The sequence below is a fragment of the Zootermopsis nevadensis genome, unplaced genomic scaffold (assembly GCF_977971745.1).
Source record: "Zootermopsis nevadensis isolate Lab colony 2312 unplaced genomic scaffold, Znev_1.0 Znev_ptg000032l, whole genome shotgun sequence".
Taxonomy (NCBI): domain Eukaryota; kingdom Metazoa; phylum Arthropoda; class Insecta; order Blattodea; family Termopsidae; genus Zootermopsis; species Zootermopsis nevadensis.
The window spans coordinates 2,468,450-2,488,575 of NW_028259164.1; the positions used below are offsets into that span (position 1 = coordinate 2,468,450).

The following is a 20,126-nucleotide window of genomic DNA, read 5'->3' on the forward strand; positions in this document are numbered from 1 at the left end:
ATTTCAAATTAAATGAGCAAACGTTTCCAATTATAGGGTCGTTTCTTTATATCTTTACCCGTACGAGTATCCGATTGCTTAGTTTGTACAGAAGGAAAAATGTTTGACGCGGGTCATCACTTAACGAAGGTTGGTGCAACAAGCGACTGAGTGACGTCATGAACAACTCTCTACCCACAGATGCGTTTGCATTGCTCATTGTCCGATAAGACTGAAAATGTTTCTGATTTATTTTTCGTCATTGAGATGATAATATCGGTGAAGATAAATCAATTTTGATTATTTCTAATTATGTTATGTCACGTAGCGTGCGTAAGATGAAAAATTAATTCGACATTCTGGTTGAGATGCCTGAAAGGGAGAGATCACTCGTAAGATCTAGACGTAGATATAAGTATGATATTAAAATGGATGTCAGGAGAAATGCTTGTAGGATGTGGATTGGATTTATTAAATTCAGGATAGGGTCCAGTGGCGGTTACTTGTGAACACGGTAATGAACATTCTGGTTTCATTGAAGGCAAATAATTTACTGATTGGTTCAGCGTGCTGTTAGGTTCTCAAGAAGGGGTATCCATCATGGAGTTAGTTAGTTGTTTATTTATTTGAGGGCCACAAATGATAGGTGAGGTTTGCCAGTGTCATTTATATTGTAAACAATTTCTTCTGAAACTTTTTTTACGCGGAAGACATTATTTTATCGATCTCGTTGTACATTGTATTTATTCAAGTATGGATATTTTTTTTATAATTGGTTAAAAAAAATTATAATTGCTTTGTTGAAAGTGGACACTCCTGTGCCTCATTAATCACTGGTACGAGATTACGCGATGCCTAGTTTGACAACAGTTCGTTCAAATGTTGTTTCTGATAGCGCACTCTTAGCTTCTAGTTTAATGGAATATTACTTGGACAAACAGTTTAATCTAAACGCGAAGTTTTTGAAGTGCGTTAATGGACTGGTAGTCGAATTGATTTCAACCGGATTTTTTTTACTACTCAGTTCGTATTGTTAAATCGTAGGCCATACTGAGGTGGTTTTCAAAAATTAGTTCAGGTAGAAAGTCAGCAGGCTATATTATACACGTATTTCAATTAAATATCTTTGTAGAAAAATTTTAAACTTGTGAAAAGTTGGACTTTGCCCTAAGCCAGCTTAAATCTGTCCAAATCACATTACTCTTGATAAAATGGAAATCGAGAATGTAAATAAACTGACATGTCACGCCCTGCTTAAAATATGGATTACGAAATAATAATACAGTTTGGTTGTGAAAATGAATTGTATTCTTGATTTATTTTGGTTAACGTTTGTAGCGCAGTCACGAATATTTAAAAAAAAAAAATCAGGGCTGGTAACTTAAGGCTTTCAATGTGTCCAGAAGGAAAATGTTTTCATACAACCTTTACACTGTAAAGCCATTCTTGCTGTATTTCACACACAACTAGTGTCAGATCAAATGTAACAAAGGATCACCTCGGAATATTTATTGGTGATAATGAACTGTCGAAGACGTCTTCATCAGTTAATGTGTTACAAGACGTCGTATCATCTGACTGGCATCCGTCGGTTATAGACGTTGACTGAAATTAAAATAAAAGTGTAATGAATTTACTGTTTATATTAAAACTTCATATTGTTGTGAAATACTCAAAAACTGCAAGTTATTTAATGGTTAGTATTCTCTTACAAGTGTTATAACAATGAAATTATGATTTTGTGTCACGCTAGGCCCGAAGGTTCTCAGTAATGACGCTAGATGGCAGAAAGTACTATTTTGCAGGTGCTGCTGCTATTAGGAAAATGTGGTAATTATTTCTGACATGTGATGAGGTCCAATATGTGAATCATCTTTGATAATTGTAATGGAACCCGGACAGAACGGCTTTGATAAGATCTGTTTTACGAGATTGCAGACGCTCGTGTCTTATACAAGAATTGAATTATGTAATTGGTGTGTCTTGTCACCGTAGTGACTTTAATACTCACTGCATTTGTTCGTCTCCATTTTGCCCTTCGGTTCTGGAACCATGTTTTAACCTACGAAAAGAATACATCGATTCTTAAAGGAAAAATATGACATGTATAAACTTAATATTCAGAGAAAATTATTTGTCTTCTGAGGGGGAAATTTTTATCTAAACTGAAACGCCAATAATTAATAAAACAAAAGTGAAAATATTGCTTAAATATATATAAAGTTTAATGTAGGTTAATTGTTTTTTTTTAATAAATTCAAATAATTGCCTGTCTAAATTTTTTTTAAAAAATATATTCTTTACATAGAACTCTTTTAATTACTACTCAATGAGTAAGTAGAAAAGTGGAACAAAGTCATTACCGTGTTCACAAAAGCTCGCCATTAGACCCTCTCTTGAGCATGCAATTCCTACTCCCCGCTTCACACCCCACCCACCTTAGCTTTTTGATTTGGCCACCCTTCTAATATTAGGGAAGAATATAAATTATGAAGCTTTTCATTATATACAGGATGTTTCAAAAATATATATATACATTCGTGGCACAGCTGACTGTCAAGCGGCCACCGTATTATAATGTGAATACATGTTTTTGGGACAGCCTGTAGTTTTCCCTTCGCCTTTTTACACCCCCTCCCCCAAAAGGATCAGATGTGAGCAAAGTAAAGTTATTATTGCCTGTCGATCGGTGAGCTTCAGCTGAGTTGCCAGATGGCGTCTTTCCTCAGGGCTGAGGTATTTGTGTTGACTGAACCTCCTCTCCAAAGTTGAGGTCTGCTGAGCGGAAAACCTCACTTGGCCGCCTTTCCTCTTGTTGTGGCCCGGAGGTCTTGTGAGGACGGTTAGCGAATAGGTAGGCACCACTGCCCAGCACCGCCCGAAACCTCCTACACAGGTTACACATATACAGGGTGTCCAAAAAAAGACGTATAAGAACATTCAGTGAATGAAGCAAAGACTTTACATAAAATTAACAAATGTGACGTAGATATTAAAATGACCGCCGTTAACTTCGTGGCACAGTTGACAGCGGTGAGATACTGACTGAAAATCAGTCACTTTATTATAATGTGTTTCTGTGTTTTTGGGACACTCTGTATACGTAACTAAAAATCCACGCCATATTTTCGTGTTATATTCAGATATCAAAGGATGTCAAGTGTTGAAATAAAATGAGTAACTCGAGAAAATGCGAAATGCTTACCTAATCACGTTGGAAATATTCTTTAAGTAAAACAGACAAAGGGTTTTGTATTTAAATATGTCGAACATGCATATTTTAACGATTATTCAAGAAATATAAGTGGGTTTTTGTTATAATTTGTATTTATTCAGGAACCTGCTAATATATTTTTATAAACTGATTTGTTTATCGCATGAAGTTTTACGTTCTTCCTGTTGGAAAATGTCGTGATGACCTACGAATTACAAGTGTTATTACTGCTCTTAATTTTTGTTGTAACCATCTGTTTCCTTGTTCCTTATATTTCCGTCAATGAACTCAGAATTTAAAAAGTAGCACCGAAGTATCTCGTATTCACCGCAGTTATGAATTCAAGTGAGAAAAGGCTTCCGTAAAGAGTCTTCCTTCTTTCGTTTATATGCGTTATTTGTCTCACTATATCCGACGTTCGTTATCTACACTCAGATTTGTAAAGGACTCGTAAAAACTTCCGGTAATAACGAACGATTTTCCTGTACAACTTCCCGATGACAGGAAGTGGTGGAAGTCACGTGATAAAGAGGGAACGGCTGGCTTCCGAGCTACTATGTAGTTATTAGTGCTTTGCTATAAATATCTCGAAGAGGATATATATTAATGTAATATGTTTTCGTTTCTGTAAAAAAAAAACTATTGTCTTTCTGGTATATTAGATAAGTAGTCATTAAATCTGCCACGGTGGTCTAGCGGTTAGAACGCTGGCATAAATAAATAATAGGGTAGGTTAGGTTAGGTTAGAACGCTGGCCTTGTAATCCTGGGGGGGTCTCGGGTTCGATTCCCGGCGGTGCCCGAATTTATAACTTGTGTTGGGCAAGGCCGTGGTCTAGGCAACACGGAGTTTTCCTCCGTGGCATCCCAACAATTACTCCATTCACACACAGAAGAAGGCAATGGCAAACCACTTCTGGATCATCTGCCAAGAACGTATATGAACAGGTCCCAGTCCGAGAAAAGGATGGAAGGATCCTGTTCATATGGACCTGTCGTCAGACAGAACACTAAATAAATAAATAATAGGGTAGGTTAGGTTAGGTTAGAACGCTGGCCTTGTAATCCTGGGGGGGTCTCGGGTTCGATTCCCGGCGGTGCCCGAATTTATAACTTGTGTTGGGCAAGGCCGTGGTCTAGGCAGCACGGAGTTTTCCTCCGCGGGCTTCCCCGGTTTCTCTGTGGCATCCCAACAATTACTCCATTCACACTCAGAAGAAGGCAATGGCAAACCACTTCTGGATCATCTGCCAAGAACGTATATGAACAGGTCCCAGTCCGAGAAAAGGATGGAAGGATCCTGTTCATATGGACGTGTCGCCGGACAGAACACTAAATAATAGCTTTGCATTGGAAATATAGAGGTTATAACCATTTCTCAATGAATACTTACTTCCCACTCACCCTGTATATGTACCACCTGCTTTAACAATCAGTAACACTACAATTTGCAGATACAGTGTATTTATGGGTATGGTTCTCAGTGTAAAATCGATTATTTCCTTAAACAGCGTTAACCATTTGATCCGCGTAACCGTGAAGTGTTGTGTTTTCTTTGCGGTACGGACTGAATTCTTAAAATAATAGTTTGGCTACCTTCGATTTCAGAGGGTTAGGTTAAGATTAGCTGTGTTCTTAATTACTCCAAAGTTCTCGTCCCACACGTAAGCTCCATAAAGGAGATAGTATCGTTATCAGCTATCGACTTGTTTCGTCTTATCCATTTATAGACGAGACTATCATAATCTGGGCAGTCGTCCTTTGGAAAACGTAGAATAAGTCGGCAATCCAAATAGCTTCAAGTGCTGTATTAAAATTGAACAATGTTCTGGTAGGATTATTGTTCTTAAGAACTGTTTGTCACTTGCAGAAATAGGACAATCTTACTGAGGATTTAATCACGCGTATTGATAAGATGGGAAAGGTTAATACAGGTTTTTTGCGGTGGGAATCTGAGTTTATTGTAAGGACCAGTGTCCGACACGCTTGTCTGTAATGAGCGCTGTCCGTGCGATGCGGAGAAAATGTAAATTAAATTCTGACGGCGGTGACTTTGGTAGAAAGAAATGCAAATTGGGGCCATGGTGGGGTCTGGCGGCACGTGGAATTGAGAAATTCGCACAAAAATTTATTAAAAAAATCTGAAAATAAGTGATCACTTGGGAGACCTAGGTGTAGATGTAAGGATAATATTAAAATGTATATTAATTAGCTTCTCAAGAAGTATCTGTTTCTGCTGCATGGAGTTATTTTTGTCAATCGTTCACATAAACAGTCAACTTAACTTCGTCTTAGACTACACAAATGAAAAGTCTCGATGTCAATTTTATCCGACGAGCAGATGTCTTGTGATAAAATTTAAGTTGTTTCCGGCATTTGAGTAAAAGAGATAACAACACTTGAAATATTTCTCTAGTAGGCGCAAATACAAACATTTAATTCCTCATTAAAACAGTTGCGTATCTGACTCTGTTAAGTACATGGCAAAGATAATTTGCCTGGGGTTATTACACGATGTGACTCAGAATACCAGACTTAGAAGTCATTGTGTTTTCTTCGCGGTACGGATCGAACATTTAAATATTATCTAGACAAGGGGTGGCCAAACCGCGGGCCGCATGTGGCCCGCCTTGAACATTTTTCCGGCCCGCGAGATTCATCACACTTTTACAAAATATATTTATTTTATAATGGCCAAAGTAGTGAAAACCAATGTATTAAAAAAATTACATTATTTGTGCATCCATATAATTTTATATGTGGCCCGCGGAGTTATGATGCATTTCCAAAGTGGCCCGAAAGATCATTTGGGTTGGCCACCCCTGATCTAGACGATCTTCGGGTTGGGGGCAATATGCCTATCATATTAAAAGTGTTCATATCTTTGTAATTTAAAACATTGATGTTCCTGGGTTTTATTTTTTTTAGAAAATTGCATTCTCTCCGAGGTTTTGAAAAAAAAATAGTGTAGCTTACATACCTCTGTAAGGGGCTCCAGTCATAAGCGTGTCGATCAGGGGTTGGCTGTGATGACGTGGATAATCGTGAATACGAAGTCTGTCCTCCGTAGGAAATCCGTCACTCACATAGACGCCTCGCGTCGCTGACAATGTTGGCATCCGAATCATATCCGAAGTGTGATGTGGCGTCCCTTGGTTCAGACAGAAGGATGTCGTCGTCGATGGTATTTCTGGCCATCTAGAGCTCTCACCTTCTGAAGCCTTGCCAGGTGTATCTTGAAGAATGTCGTCTATTAGAAATGACGTCTTAGGTCGACAGCACATAGTAATTTATATACGGAGTTCAGATGTCACGAAACACGACGAGAATATGCGTCTGCAGATACACACACTATAAATCACAATCAGTGGTGATGATAACTTGATTTTCTTTAATTCAACGTTCTATCCAGACACACGTCGATTAACAAGTAATTTTCGGTAATAAAATTTCATGTCTTATAGATTATTTTCTAGAGGTTTGACAAGCTAATGAATATGTTTTTTTTTTAAAAAAAATTATTTGAAAGTCACACTTACTTAATTAAACACATTTGACTGTTTTAATTTATGTATTGTAGTGGTTTAAAAAATTTAGACTGACGGACAACGCATGTGTGTTCGTAAAATCAAACTTTGTTCGTGCGAACTCAATGGTAGTTTGGCTCTAACAGTAACCCTGATGCTTCTGTTGTTTCGGGTTGCTTGACTGTGGGATCTTATCGGCTGGAGATTATTTCCTCTTTATGGAGTGTCAAATGGATACAGAGGAATTGCTGGTGATAAGCCTTCACCCCTCCCCTCCGTTCAACCATTACTGGTACTACTACTACAAGTAATAGCTCGTTGTCTAAACCGATGGCACTTTTAGTTGTCATGGCAACCAATGTCAGTGTGCTAAGGCAGAATATCCATTAACTAATCTCGTTATCCAGGTAAACAAATTCGTGATAATCTTAACAGAGAGTTGATAACCACGCCATTCTTAGTTTAATCTCTGTATGAACGTTTAAAAATCCTGTGTTAAGAACCGTATTACATATTTCGCGTTGTACTAAAATATCAAGCAGACATTGATTATCAAATCTAAAACTTTTTGACGATGGTGAAGAGTCAATTGAATAAAAAATTTCCTCGGATATTATCCATCGTCTAGTAAATATAAAAAAAACGTAAAAACGACGTTTCGGAGATGCGACTCTATCTCCGGACAGGAGATAGGGATTAGCTCTATCTAGTGGGCCCAACTGTGTAGGAACCTGAAGACGGAGATAGAGTCCCATCTCCGAAACGTCGTTTTTACGTTTTTTATATTTACTAGACGATGGATAATATCCAAGGAAATTTTTATTCGACGGAGATAGGGATTAGCTCTATCTAGTGGGCCAAACTGTGTAGGAACCTGAAGACGGAGATAGAGTCGCATCTCCGAAACGTCGTTTTTAAATTTTTTTATATTTACTAGACGATGGATAATATCCAAGGAAATTTTTATTCGACGGAGATAGGGATTAGCTCTATCTAGTGGGCCCAACTGTGTAGGAACCTGAAGACAGAGATAGAGTCCCATCTCCGAAACGTCGTTTTTACGTTTTTTATATTTACTAGACGATGGATAATATCCAAGGAAATTTTTATTAAACATTGATTAGTATCTAAAAACTGGGATCACCAATAAGCCAATTTTTCTCAGGGGAAATTACGGTCTGATACCGCAACTCTCTCTTCGTCTGCATGTTTGTATTCGTAATTGAATACTGGGCGCAACAGTGATCTAAAAACACTGTATTGCAAATGGGGGAAAGAAATTAAACATTTTTTATGAATGTGCGTGTGGTTTTGAGGGATTTTTATTTCTTAAAATTACTACTTTTATGTATTATAAACTTGATATAAGATCATATTTGAGATTTTACTACATTCAATTATAATACGAAATCAAAAATAAGTTATGGTTTGTGCAACTGATTTAAATTTTTATGTGCTGCTCCGTGGAAAGTGTACTGAGACAAGAGGCAGTCCAATCATTCACGTCCTACTGCGTACATTTCCTTCTACACAGCGCAACAAAACATGTTTCACTCATTAAATCGTATTATATCCCTTTATTAAGCCAAGATAAATTGTGGTTTTAATTTTTTTATAAACTGCTTTGTTAAAATTTCTGAGTACGATACTGCATATTTTTCTGTCAATCTTGACAGGCAATTTGTTAATATAGAAGTAAAGGCGATGGTGAGCTTTTTATTATTCCAGATTTTCTGTTTTGTTGGTTAACCCACTTTTGCTCTAATGCCTTCGGCTTCACATGTCATAAAATACAGACTTCATTAAATCTGAACTGTTGCTTTAAATGTCGTAGATATGCCGTATATTTGTGTAGTATCTATCGTATTATTTATTTATTTTGAATATTTATGAGATTAGTCGGTTAAATTATAAGAAGTGAATCGATTAAATGTTGAGTGATTGTTCGAAGACATAAAGAGACACGAGTCGACAAGGGATATATCGATATATAAAGAGTTATTGCCTTGTTTTCAGCCTGTAGATTCTGAAACTCAAGACATTTCCTCTTTGTTGGTGGTCTTCATTATTTTATCCACTTTCAATATGACGCAGTCCATTTGTTATAACTTTTTTCCTTTTTTTTAATACTATAGTTGCTTTGCTAAACAAGTATACTCACTCTCAGGACCGTTAGCTTCTCAGACACGTCAATTTTTTTGAATTTATTTCCCATTAAGGAAACTGTGAGCACAGTAAAGTCGTTAGTTTGATTTTATTGTTGGTAATTTTTCTTGGCAATGTTAAGTGAACCGCGGTCTAATCCTGGGGTCTCGGGTTCGATTCCCGGCGGTGCCCGAATTTATAACTTGTGTTGGGCAAGGCCGTGGTCTAGGCAACACGGAGTTTCCCTCCGGGGGCTTCCCCGGTTTCTCCGTGGCATCCCAACAATTACTCCAGTCACACACAGAAGAAGGCAATGGCAAACCACTTCTGGATCATCTGCCAAGAACGTATATGAACAGGTCCCAGTCCGAGAAAAGGATGGAAGGATCCTGTTCATATGGACCTGTCCTCAGACAGAACACTAAATAATAATAAGATGAGGTGGTCTAGCGGTTAGAACGCTGGCCTTGTAATCCTGGGGGTCCCGGGTTCGATTCCCGGCGGTGCCCGAATTTATAACTTGTGTTGGGCAAGGCCGTGGTCTAGGCAACACGGAGTTTTCCTCCGTGGCATCCCAACAATTACTCCATTCACACACAGAAGAAGGCAATGGCAAACCACTTCTGGATCATCTGCCAAGAACGTATATGAACAGGTCCCAGTCCGAGAAAAGGATGGAAGGATCCTGTTCATATGGACCTGTCCTCAGACAGAACACTAAATAATAAAAATGTTAAGTGTTCGTATTTCTAGCCTACTGCATTCGTAAAGAAAAGTTATCCTTGTTATTAAATCTTGTATTCATACGCAGTCTGTACACTGCGACAACATCCCAGAAGATAGTTATCTTAAGATGACAGTGTTCATGTGAGGTTAAAGATAAATTGGTGCAATGAATTTAGTGACAGAATTACACGTTTTAGAGTAGTTATGCTTTATTTTTAAACCATAACGCGAGATTATGTTTCAGTGGTGATCCCAAGTTTAATCTCAGTCAGATAACGTCCATATTTCAACTGCTTTGTAGATTTACGTAAATTTGGGTAAAATAAATATTAGAGTAACAAGAAACTGTGTGTTACAAAATTTTGACTGTCATGTTTATTATCTGTGTTATCGACATTGTTACTAAATGTCATCAAACGGAGGAAAGAGAAATTGATTAATTAAAGTAATTGGAAACACTGTGTAATGTATTGCAAAAATTCGCCTTGTCTCTCATTCGTCTGTTGTTATGTAGTTTATATAAATACGTAAGTTATATTTAGACATTACTATTAAATTTTTGTTAACCTTTTATCGGTAAGCTGGCAGATCAACTCACTATTTAGAACAGGAATCATTTACGTCGTTTTTCTCAGTATGAGGTTGAATTAAATTTGAGTGATTGACTAATTTTTTATGGAACGTTTATTTGTAGTACTGACAGCCATTCAGAAGTAAATCAAATAAAGGCTCGTAAATGAATTATCAGCTGTTTTGACTTTTATTTCGGTATGAAATGAAAAAAAAATTATTGATGGGTTGATTGTAGGCCTATAACGTATATTTGCTGAAAGAGAAATATTCTTTTTTTACAGAATTTATATCAACATAATTGTGTCGTTCGTATTTTTTAATTGTTAAAGAATGAACATGAGAATTAATATGTTGAATGCAAATATAAACAGGTACAATTTGTTTTTGTTTTTAATTTGTGTTCAAAACCATATATGAAATTTTTGATTTTTGTCGTATAAAACAACAGATTTTTTGCATCATCGCCATGTTTGGAATTTTGGAACCTATATTTAGAATGAAAGAATCGATAATATATTATTTTTTCCTAATTTTTTTCATTTATGTATTTTGTAATATTTCGTTGTAAAAGTAGTTTCGGCTTTGTTGCATGCATCCTGATAATTACTCTTAAGTGAGTTTCTTATTATTACATTTGATGACAAATTTTACCTGTTACATCAGGTAGTAGTGGATTATTAAAAGGTAACTTCTAAGTATCTTATAAATTATCTTTAGTTCGTGTCTTAGTACGTACGGTAGTGGCAAATAGTTTTAATTACTCAGTCAATTATGTCTCATAGCGGAATAATTGCTGATTGTTTACAAGTGTGCTTATTTCTCCGTTCGCGGGTTTTCCGAACGATCTGTTAGTTTAAAACTAAACTAACAAAGCGTATCACTTAAGATTAGTCTTGTCTTTAGTGATCATGAGTGATCGATTCATTTATTATCCTCAACGATGCTACATGGCTCAGTACATTGCAAATGAAGGTTAAGCCTATAGTTTAATTTATTTTATCAGAGTTGAAGACCTTACAGTATTGTAACGTTACACAGACTTTCTCAGATACTATGGAGATGATATTCAGACAGACGTTTCGGCTTTAATTTGACAAATATACCGTAGACGTATATTATGAATTTTTTTTTAGATGGATTAAGATTCATATAAGACGTATTATAATTTTAACAATTGTTTTGTGTGGTTGTGAAGTATGGATTTTGTTACTGTGAAAGAAAAGAATATTCGAAAATAAAATAAATGTGAAGTAAAATAGTCTGGAATGAATTGCGTAACGAGACATAATAATTTATACACTATATATCAACTGTTGGTTTTAGGGTATTCAAATAAAAAAGGTTATAATGAATCGTACATATAATACAGGTAGGAAAAGAAACAAATTCTTTCAGAATTTTAACTTGGAAATGTATTTGATAGTGGTTATTTGGGAAACCGAAAATGATGTTGAAAGGTATTAATAGAATTTTGAAATTAACAGAGTCAGATTCTTGTTTAATGATGATCTTAGGTTGTGTAGGTTTTGGACCTCAGCGTTTCATTTCTCAGTCACCTGGACAAAAGGAATGTAAAGTTTGTTTCCCGATTTGCACAGATTCTGTGGGTACGAATTCCAGTCCCAAACGGGTTTTAATCAGTTTACCGAATTATTGGTCCAAGTTTATAGGCAGGTTTGCGAAATTCCTGAAATCCCTAATTGAACTGTCTAAAAGACGACAGAATAGCGGAGAAACATATCTGAACGTAATCCGTTATCACTTACAATTTTAATTTTTATCCCCGTTTAAAACAGTTGAAGAGCCCTGTCGTTGGTACACACGCTGCAGTATTGCTAATTGGCGAGTGTGTTTTTGTTGCATTTTTAATATTAATTTCAAGTGACTAATTATAATCTCTGTTTTTATCCCCGTTTCATCTCGCCATTAATTATATTCTGGCTGCCAGAGGCTATATAAATGGTATGGATCATGATAGCACTTGAATTACTTCCATTTATCACCACTGCGAGGCGCTCAGTGATTTTCCACTGCTAGTGATATCTGGTAGCAGAACTTGGAACTGCAGAGTTCATGTGACCCCACGATGGAGTAGGTTTCCATCTAGTGCCGGGAAACGGAAGTAATCATAAATTAAATTGAAACTGCGTAAGGAAGAATTTGCATTGCCCCGGGTGCAAGAACAGGGAAAAGTCTTAACTTAATGTTCTGCGGGTAGATGTCAGTGTAAACGCAAATTTCACAACTTGTGCTCGCTTGAGCGGTAGCAAGAAGGGAGAGGAGAGGAGAGCTTCTGACGTCATCAAAGAGTCTTTTGTTACCGTTCCAGCCAGACTTTTTAAGAGCTGATGTGACATGAATAAAGTAGGGGGGGGGGAGGTTGACAGAACTTTGAAGTGGCGGGAGAAAGAGAGGGAGAGATTTGAAAATGATGGTTTGAGTTTCGCGTTTCCTCCGCTGGGCGGCGCCTTGGATCATGGCGAGGCGTGGCGTGGCAGATTATCCAGACAGGAAATGAATTATGCAGTAGAGGAGGACAATTTTGCATCCTTCGTCTTGCTGTCTCCATGGTGCACGGCCGGTGTCAGATGCTTTCAAGTTGCTCTGTTCTGATGTTATGCCGCCTCAGTGTGTCACTCGCGTCAAACTTGGTCTCTCCCCCCCAACCCACCGCTTCGAGTTCTCGCCAGCTATGATCATATTCCCAGAGCAATCTCTAACCTGGAGCGTCTAAAATCAGCAGCGGTTCTACTCATGTGACAGAAGGAAACCACCATTGAAGCAGGCATGCTCTTGTGTTTCAGAAACACGTCAGTAGCAAATTCATCCACGTTCTTTTTTTTTCGGACGAGAGGGTTGGTCACATTCGATAACGAGTACCAAACATAGGATGTTATCCATTTTCTTTGCATAGCTGAAGGTCGTATCTTTGTCTCCAAAGCTCAGCGGTAACTATATGTACCACCAGTTTTAACAATCATTTCGAGCTTTATTTGTTCACGTAATATATTGATAGAGTTCGTATGATTGTCGTAATAAACAGAGATTAATTTTTTTAAACAGCGTTAACCAGTTGGTCTTTAATATTTAAGAATCCAGTCCGTACCGCAAAGAAAACACTACACTTCACCATTACGAAGATCAATTGGTTAACGCTGATTAAGGAATTTATTTCTGTTTACATTGTGAATCATACGTTTTACGTTAAATATAAAACGAATGGTTACTGCGTCTGGCATTTATAGTTACCAAAGTGCTGTAAAGGGTTAGATAGGAGTTGCCACAAAAATTAGATAAGTTTGCTGTAGTGGTTGTTTATAAAATGAGATGGTCGAAACGGATTGCAGTATTTTTTGAAGAATTTAAGTTATGTTGAGTTTATATACAAAATTGTGTCCTATGTTCTTTAGCAGGTTAACAATGTTAATGGACGAAATTATTAATAAAACAAATGCGAATTTGGTCCTAATAGCTCAGGTGTTTATATTCGACAGATATGAAACAGAAAATGGGAGTGCAATGGATTAGCGAATTAACTATTCATAGGCCTATGTTCAAAATATAGCATATAATTGAGTTATGCGAGAAGCATCGCGTAACATTTTAATTGAATACGGACTAAAAAAAAAGGAACTTGTTAGGTTAATTAAAATGTGTATGCATGAAGTATTTAGTCGGTTTCATATAATTAAACATATGTCATGAGTTTGCAGTCTGCGCTGCTTTTACGCTCGTAATTTTGACGCACGATATATTGTGTGATATATGATCTAAGTGGGGTGATGCTCGTTTGAGCTCTTGACTCTAATTTGTTCTATGAGAATGTAAGTGTCGTAAATATAAACGGAGACTTGCTTTTACCCGTCACCAAAGATATTGATGTGGAAGTAAGTACATGAGTTAACAGCACAAAATATATTGTCTGTTGGCTAAAGAACACGCGATACCGAAGTATAATAGTAAGTGATAAATGACTGATGTATGCTTTGAAATATAAATTTATTATCGTAGACTAGAATCAAGGAAGAGAAACGAGATTCGTTTTGAAATTTGAAAAACAAATCAAAGATGTGTGACTTTATTTTTCTGTATGAAGTACCAGCAGATTTTCTGTGAAAGTATTGAGCGAATCTTATATTCCTAAAAGTAATTACCAAATTGCGATTTCTGAGCCCTGTACGTAGTCGAAATTGGATAAAGTTTCATGATTAGTACTCCTTTACTATTATTGTTAAAGTTAAATGTAGGATTTGAAGTTTTCACGGCGGTGAGTCTGAAGATTGCTGTCTTTAAAATATGAAAGTATACGTAGTGTTAAATTAAGCACGACGCCGTGAGAGGTAATGAGAAGTGGAGTTTAGCTCCACGCCTTCTTATTCTTTACATTAGATGAAAGTGAATGGTCAGTTTTATGTTCTGGCTGCTCTAGTCTACACTGTAACTTGGATAGGAGGCTGGGTGGGCCCCATAACCGGTTTCCAGTGTCTAAAAAGACACAGTTATTAACATGGCTTTATTTAAGATAAATTAAGATAAACTATCATCACAGCCAGTGACGATGTGGCACATTGTGTTGATAAAATAAAACCACGCTTCAGTCATGATTTTAGTGTTTCACGCATCAATTCATTATATTAAATTTGTGAACTTTGGTGTAATTGGCGTGTCCAGAATGTTTATAACGAGCCTTGGTATATGGTTCGTTATTGGCATTATTTAATATGCTACGTCTTATCTCAAATACGCATTACGGTTACATGATAATAAAGCTATTTTCTCATTAAAATTTGTTTGATGATCTCTTGATAAGGAGATAATTCAATAAAATGTAAAGTTGTTTATCAGCAGAGGTTGTTGACAACCGAAGTGTCGGGAACCCACCGTACACACCCACAAGTACCATTAAGGTTGGTCCTCAGTCTTTCAGTGACGTAAATTAGGTATGAGGGAGCACCCATAAGAGACAAATCACTCCATAGCAAATCATTTAACACACAGTTATAACCGTTCTTTACCTTCGTAAGTAATCTTAATTGACGCAGAAACTGTCTCACTTTTCATTACATTAAGATATGTCTTTGGAAAGTTAGAATTAAAACTCAGCAGTCATTGATATTTATTAATTAATAAATAAGTCTGCTTTTTTGTATTTGTGAGTTACGTACGATTCTCACTGTAAAACATCGATTATTTCCTTAAACAGCGTTAACTAGATAATCTTGGTAATGGTGAAGTGTGGTGTTTTCTTCGCGGTACGGCCTGGATTCTTAAATAATATGTTCGCAGAGCGTGTCTCATTATAAACAGCGATTATTTCCTTAAACAGCGTTAACTAGATAATCTTGGTAATGGTGAAGTGTGGTGTTTTCTTCGCGGTACGGACTGAATTCTTAAAATAATATTTAGACGAGCTTCGGCTTTAAAGGGTTAAACAAAGGAAGTGGTTTTGAGAGACTAGGACATAAACAGAAGGATAATATTAAAATGGATGTTGAATAAGTAGAATTTGAGGGTTGTGATGAGGTTTCCGCTGGATTGAGATGGAGTCTAGTGGCGGTCTCTGGTGAGGAAGTTAGTGGATCTTTTACTTCATTACAGATCGGGTAATTTCTTATTAAGAAGTGTTATCATTTATGAAAGTGTGAGTTTGTGGGAAATTCGTTTGCGTGCGACTGTCAGTAAAGCACAGGGTATGGACCAGCCTTAAGAGATTCTATTTCTGTCCTAATAGATGGCCCTAAGGTCGATGCTGTGTTTCCTGTCTTCAGTGTGGGCTACGTCATAGACTGGTAATTACCATAGTTACATGCGAAGCTGATGAACAAGCACACGTTGAGACGAGTGTGTTGTTGATTTTTATTTGTGAATTTGAAAGTTTAATTGGAGGGACTCCCTGGGCGTTGTGTCGCGTCCAAAGTTGTCAGGCGCGGGGTGTACCCACATCACAGCTTGTATATTGAAGCATGTTATGTTGCAGGGTGTGGTGGACTGGATTACCTACCTGCATGGTTACACCTGATGACTAACTGATGCAGGGGTGTCAAAAGTGGGCATGACCCATCTTTGTTTATATGACATATTGTGTCAAGGCACCGTAAAATATTACGTTTATCGGTAATATTACTCATTAAGACGTATTTTTTCCTTCCTTGTGTTGGAATTATCTTACTAAGAATCATCATCTTCTTGTCTTCTTCGTAGTCACCAACGTGATAGCTTAAATCTTACAATATAAGAATGTTAGACTCCTCGACACATCAGAATATCTTGAGACCCTCTGACGGCTTTCTTAAGAAGCTGAACTGTCGAGCTAATATTGTTACGTATTACAGCAGACCAAAAAAAATCCAATTCAGTAATGGATTTCGGATCAAAAATGGGTTTTAAGAATAATGCATGCCTCACGCCTGATATTAAAAGAAGTCTCGAGAACTGATACCGAATTTATCCACAGACATTAATTGATATCGTGCTGTGATGATGATTACAGAAGGAGCAGATCTGTTGTGTAATTAACCTATTATAAGGACAGGAGTTAACATGGAAATTAACAATGAAATATGTTAATTTCTGGGTTGTTTATGGATGACTGACTACTCATCAGCTGCCTTATATAAATGTATTTAATTATGAATGAGTAGATTTAATACGGATAGCGTTTTGGAAACAATTAGCAACTCCCCGTGAGGTATTCCTGTGTTATCGGCAGAAAATTTAGTAATTTTTAGAGGCGTGGTCATCTGGCGTTTTCGGTCTGAGAGGTAGACATTCATTGTCCATAAACAGAGACAAGATATCTATCAACATTTTTGAGTAGACACTCCCTAACTTTGTTTTCATTGTTCATAAATTGTTGCTACCAAGCCTTTTGAATGAATGTCCCACAACTCAACATCTTAAAAGTAATCTTATTGCTTGCCAAAGTTTATTTATTTAGTGTTCTGTCTGACGACAGGTCCATATGAACAGGATCCTTCCATCCTTTTCTCGGACTGGGACCTGTTCATATACGTTCTTGGCAGATGATCCAGAAGTGGTTTGCCATTGCCTTCTTCTGTGTGTGAATGGAGTAATTGTTAGGATGGCACGGAGAAACCGGGGAAGCCCCCGGAGGAAAACTCCGTGTTGCTTAGACCACGGCCTTGCCCAAATTAAAAAAACGGGTAAAATTGCTTGCCAAGTGTTGGTATTATTTTTACCTGAGAGGAGCCGATGTGGCTTTACATTGTTTGCATTATCAGTAGTAAAAGGTCAGCCGATGTTGCTACGTTTACATGACAAAGAAAGAGGGACGTATTTCGAGAGTTTCCTGTTGAAATTCACTCCTGCTTTCTCCTTCCTCTGGTAACATATCCCCCTTTCACAATGTCAACGTGGCAACATTGACTTAAAGTATTACTGTTGGTAATGTAAAGAGTTAAAATTGTAAACACTAGAGTTTGAAAATGCATTATTTAAACAATTGCTCTCTGTTTACATTTTCAACATTTTGCCAAATTAAAGTTTTCCTATTGCCCAGAACTTACGGGACATCCTGTATTTCCGTGGACTGTCGTAATAAAAGGTAAGCGCTTTTGATAGTTTCCCATAAAATTATGAATGAAGTTCAGTAGTTTAGGGTCTACGAGTATTGTCTGGTGAGAATATAGTTCACTAGGCCGTCTTTTACAAGGACGTGCCTTGAGGAAGGCAGATCTCTAGTTCGACGCTAAGTAGCAGGATTGACATCCCTGATTCAGCAGCAGGACAGCGAACTGAAGAATCCAATTTAAAACTCCCAACTTGCTGATAGACTTGTCATCATCAGGCTGTGGTGTCCGGCTAACCACCTTGCATATATATATAAACTTTTTATTGTGTAATCAACTGTTTTAAGCGCAGTTCAGATTTGTGTGGTGAAATTGAAGGTTTGCTGGAAATTAGACTGAATTAACTTTTATGTTGTACTCTAATCGCACAGTTCACTTAATTAAAATTTTGGTTGGATAGCCTAAAGGGAAGAGACCGCTCGGAAAACCTAGGCGTAGATGGGAGGATAATATTAAAATTGATCTTAGATTGCATTTATCTGGCTCTGGAAGGGGACCGGTGGCGGGCTGTTGTGAACACGGTTATAAATTTTGGAGTTACAGAAAAAGGCTGGTTATTTAATGATTCTAAACGACTATCAGCATTGCCCGTGATTAAAGTTTGGTTTGGTTTGGTTTGACCGTCAAGGATATACCTAAATCTTTGTTGAAGCCATTGTTTATTGAATCACATTTTTGAATTTATAGAAATTTAATCTTGTAATTAGTGTAGTAGGAAATGAGACTGTCTCTTGCAAGAATATTATTAAAGTGAATTAATAAATTTAATACAAATAAATTGCAAGATATATTAATTCAGTACATTTCGCGTGTATGTTAAGAAGAATTTTAACCATTTAAAGATTAGTGGTAAGTATATTGCACCAGCTGGTGTAATAATCAGAAAATCCATATCATTTTCAGATGGCGATTATTTATTTAAACAGCGTTAACCAGTTGATCTTTGCAATGGTGAAGTGTAGTGTTTTCTTCGCGGTTCGGACTGAATTATTAAATTCATTTTACAAGCTTCGGCTTCAAACGCCATCTCGACACAGGTTTTCCTTGGTTTTCCTCTGTCTTCAAGCAAATGCTGAGATGGTTCCCAAGTTCCAAGTTGCCACTGCAAGCTTCTCATGCAGCCCTCCCGACCTAAATTAATAAAAATTTACCTCCCCTTAACGCCGTCAAAATTTACCCCCCCTCCCCTCAGTTGGAACTTCTAAATTATGTATTAAACTTCCAAATTAATAGCCTCAGCTTTCGCTAATACAAAATTTCAAAATTCCGTCTTCTCTGCCAATTGTCGCACTAACGTCTTCACTCTTACTTTATCCTTAACAGAAGGACGAGCGGGCATTGCCTGGGGACCTTCTAGCTATAAGATGCTCTTTCACCCCCCCCCCTGAAATCGAAGTGTCTCTCACTTCTCCCCCACCAATTTCCTCTTTCTCTCTCTCTCTCTCTCTCTCTCTCTCTTCGGCTTCAAAGGATTAACCAAATGACCTTTGTAATGGTGAAGTGAAGTGTTTTCTTTGCGGTACGGACTGAATTCTTAAATATTATTTAGACGAGCTTCGGCTTCAAAGGGTTAACCAGTTGATCTTTGTAATGGTGAAGTGTTGTGTTTTCTTTGAAGTACGGACTGAATTCTTAAATGCGTTTTAAAAGCTTCGATTTGAAATAGTCAACATAGATTTGTGAATATGTTGTGTTGTTTCGTAGTGACAATCGTGACTTTGCTGTGTATGTACGCTTCGCGTAAGCTTAGGCTTTTTATATTATTTTCTGCGGTGTATTATTTTAATGGTTATTGTAACTGTTATTCTGTGCTGTGAACTGAACAGGACGACAGAGCAGCGTGTCTCTGGATGGATGGCGGTTAGCTGTAGCATTATGATCGGTTTAGAGGGCAGCAAGTGGCGCTTTATCGATGTTTCCATGACGACGCAGAGCAGGAGAGGTGGGAACAAATGAGCGCGGAGTATAGAGATTTATTTTGCCGTAACACTTCACGCGACCGGAATCACCAATAATCATCAAGTAAAATCTCATGGACCGTAAACCGACTAGCAAAGAGCTATGGATATATATCGAGGAGTGAATAATGCGGTACAGCTGACTCCAAGAGATTTGCAACGCAATTTGTAGACGCTGGTCCCGTACTCGTTTTGGAAACTTAATACGTGCATTTGACAAACATGTTATTTCCATTATGTCGGATCTGACCGGAAGGCGGTTTCGACTGGTCCAGTCACGATCACCATATGTTAATTGATAGACTTTTAACGCGCGTATTTCTAGATAGACCGGGAACAATAATCAGATGTTAAAATGAGGGCGTACTTGTTACGTCTTTTTGATAGGGCATGAATTAAAAGACGACTGAGCTTTA

General features: G+C 37.3%; 1 protein-coding gene across 1 annotated transcript; it reads right to left on the reverse strand.

Annotated features, from left to right (window-relative positions):
* Positions 1–1,264: 1,264 nt before the first annotated feature.
* Positions 1,265–6,977, reverse strand: HHEX (Hematopoietically expressed homeobox). Its single transcript, XM_022086797.2, has 4 exons — positions 6,173–6,977; positions 2,659–2,867; positions 1,991–2,041; positions 1,265–1,584 (listed from the first exon to the last, which is right to left on the reverse strand). Exons 1-4 carry the CDS (start codon positions 6,474–6,476, stop codon positions 1,474–1,476), a joined length of 675 nt encoding a protein of 224 aa, XP_021942489.1. The 5' UTR covers positions 6,477–6,977; the 3' UTR covers positions 1,265–1,473.
* Positions 6,978–20,126: the final 13,149 nt, after the last annotated feature.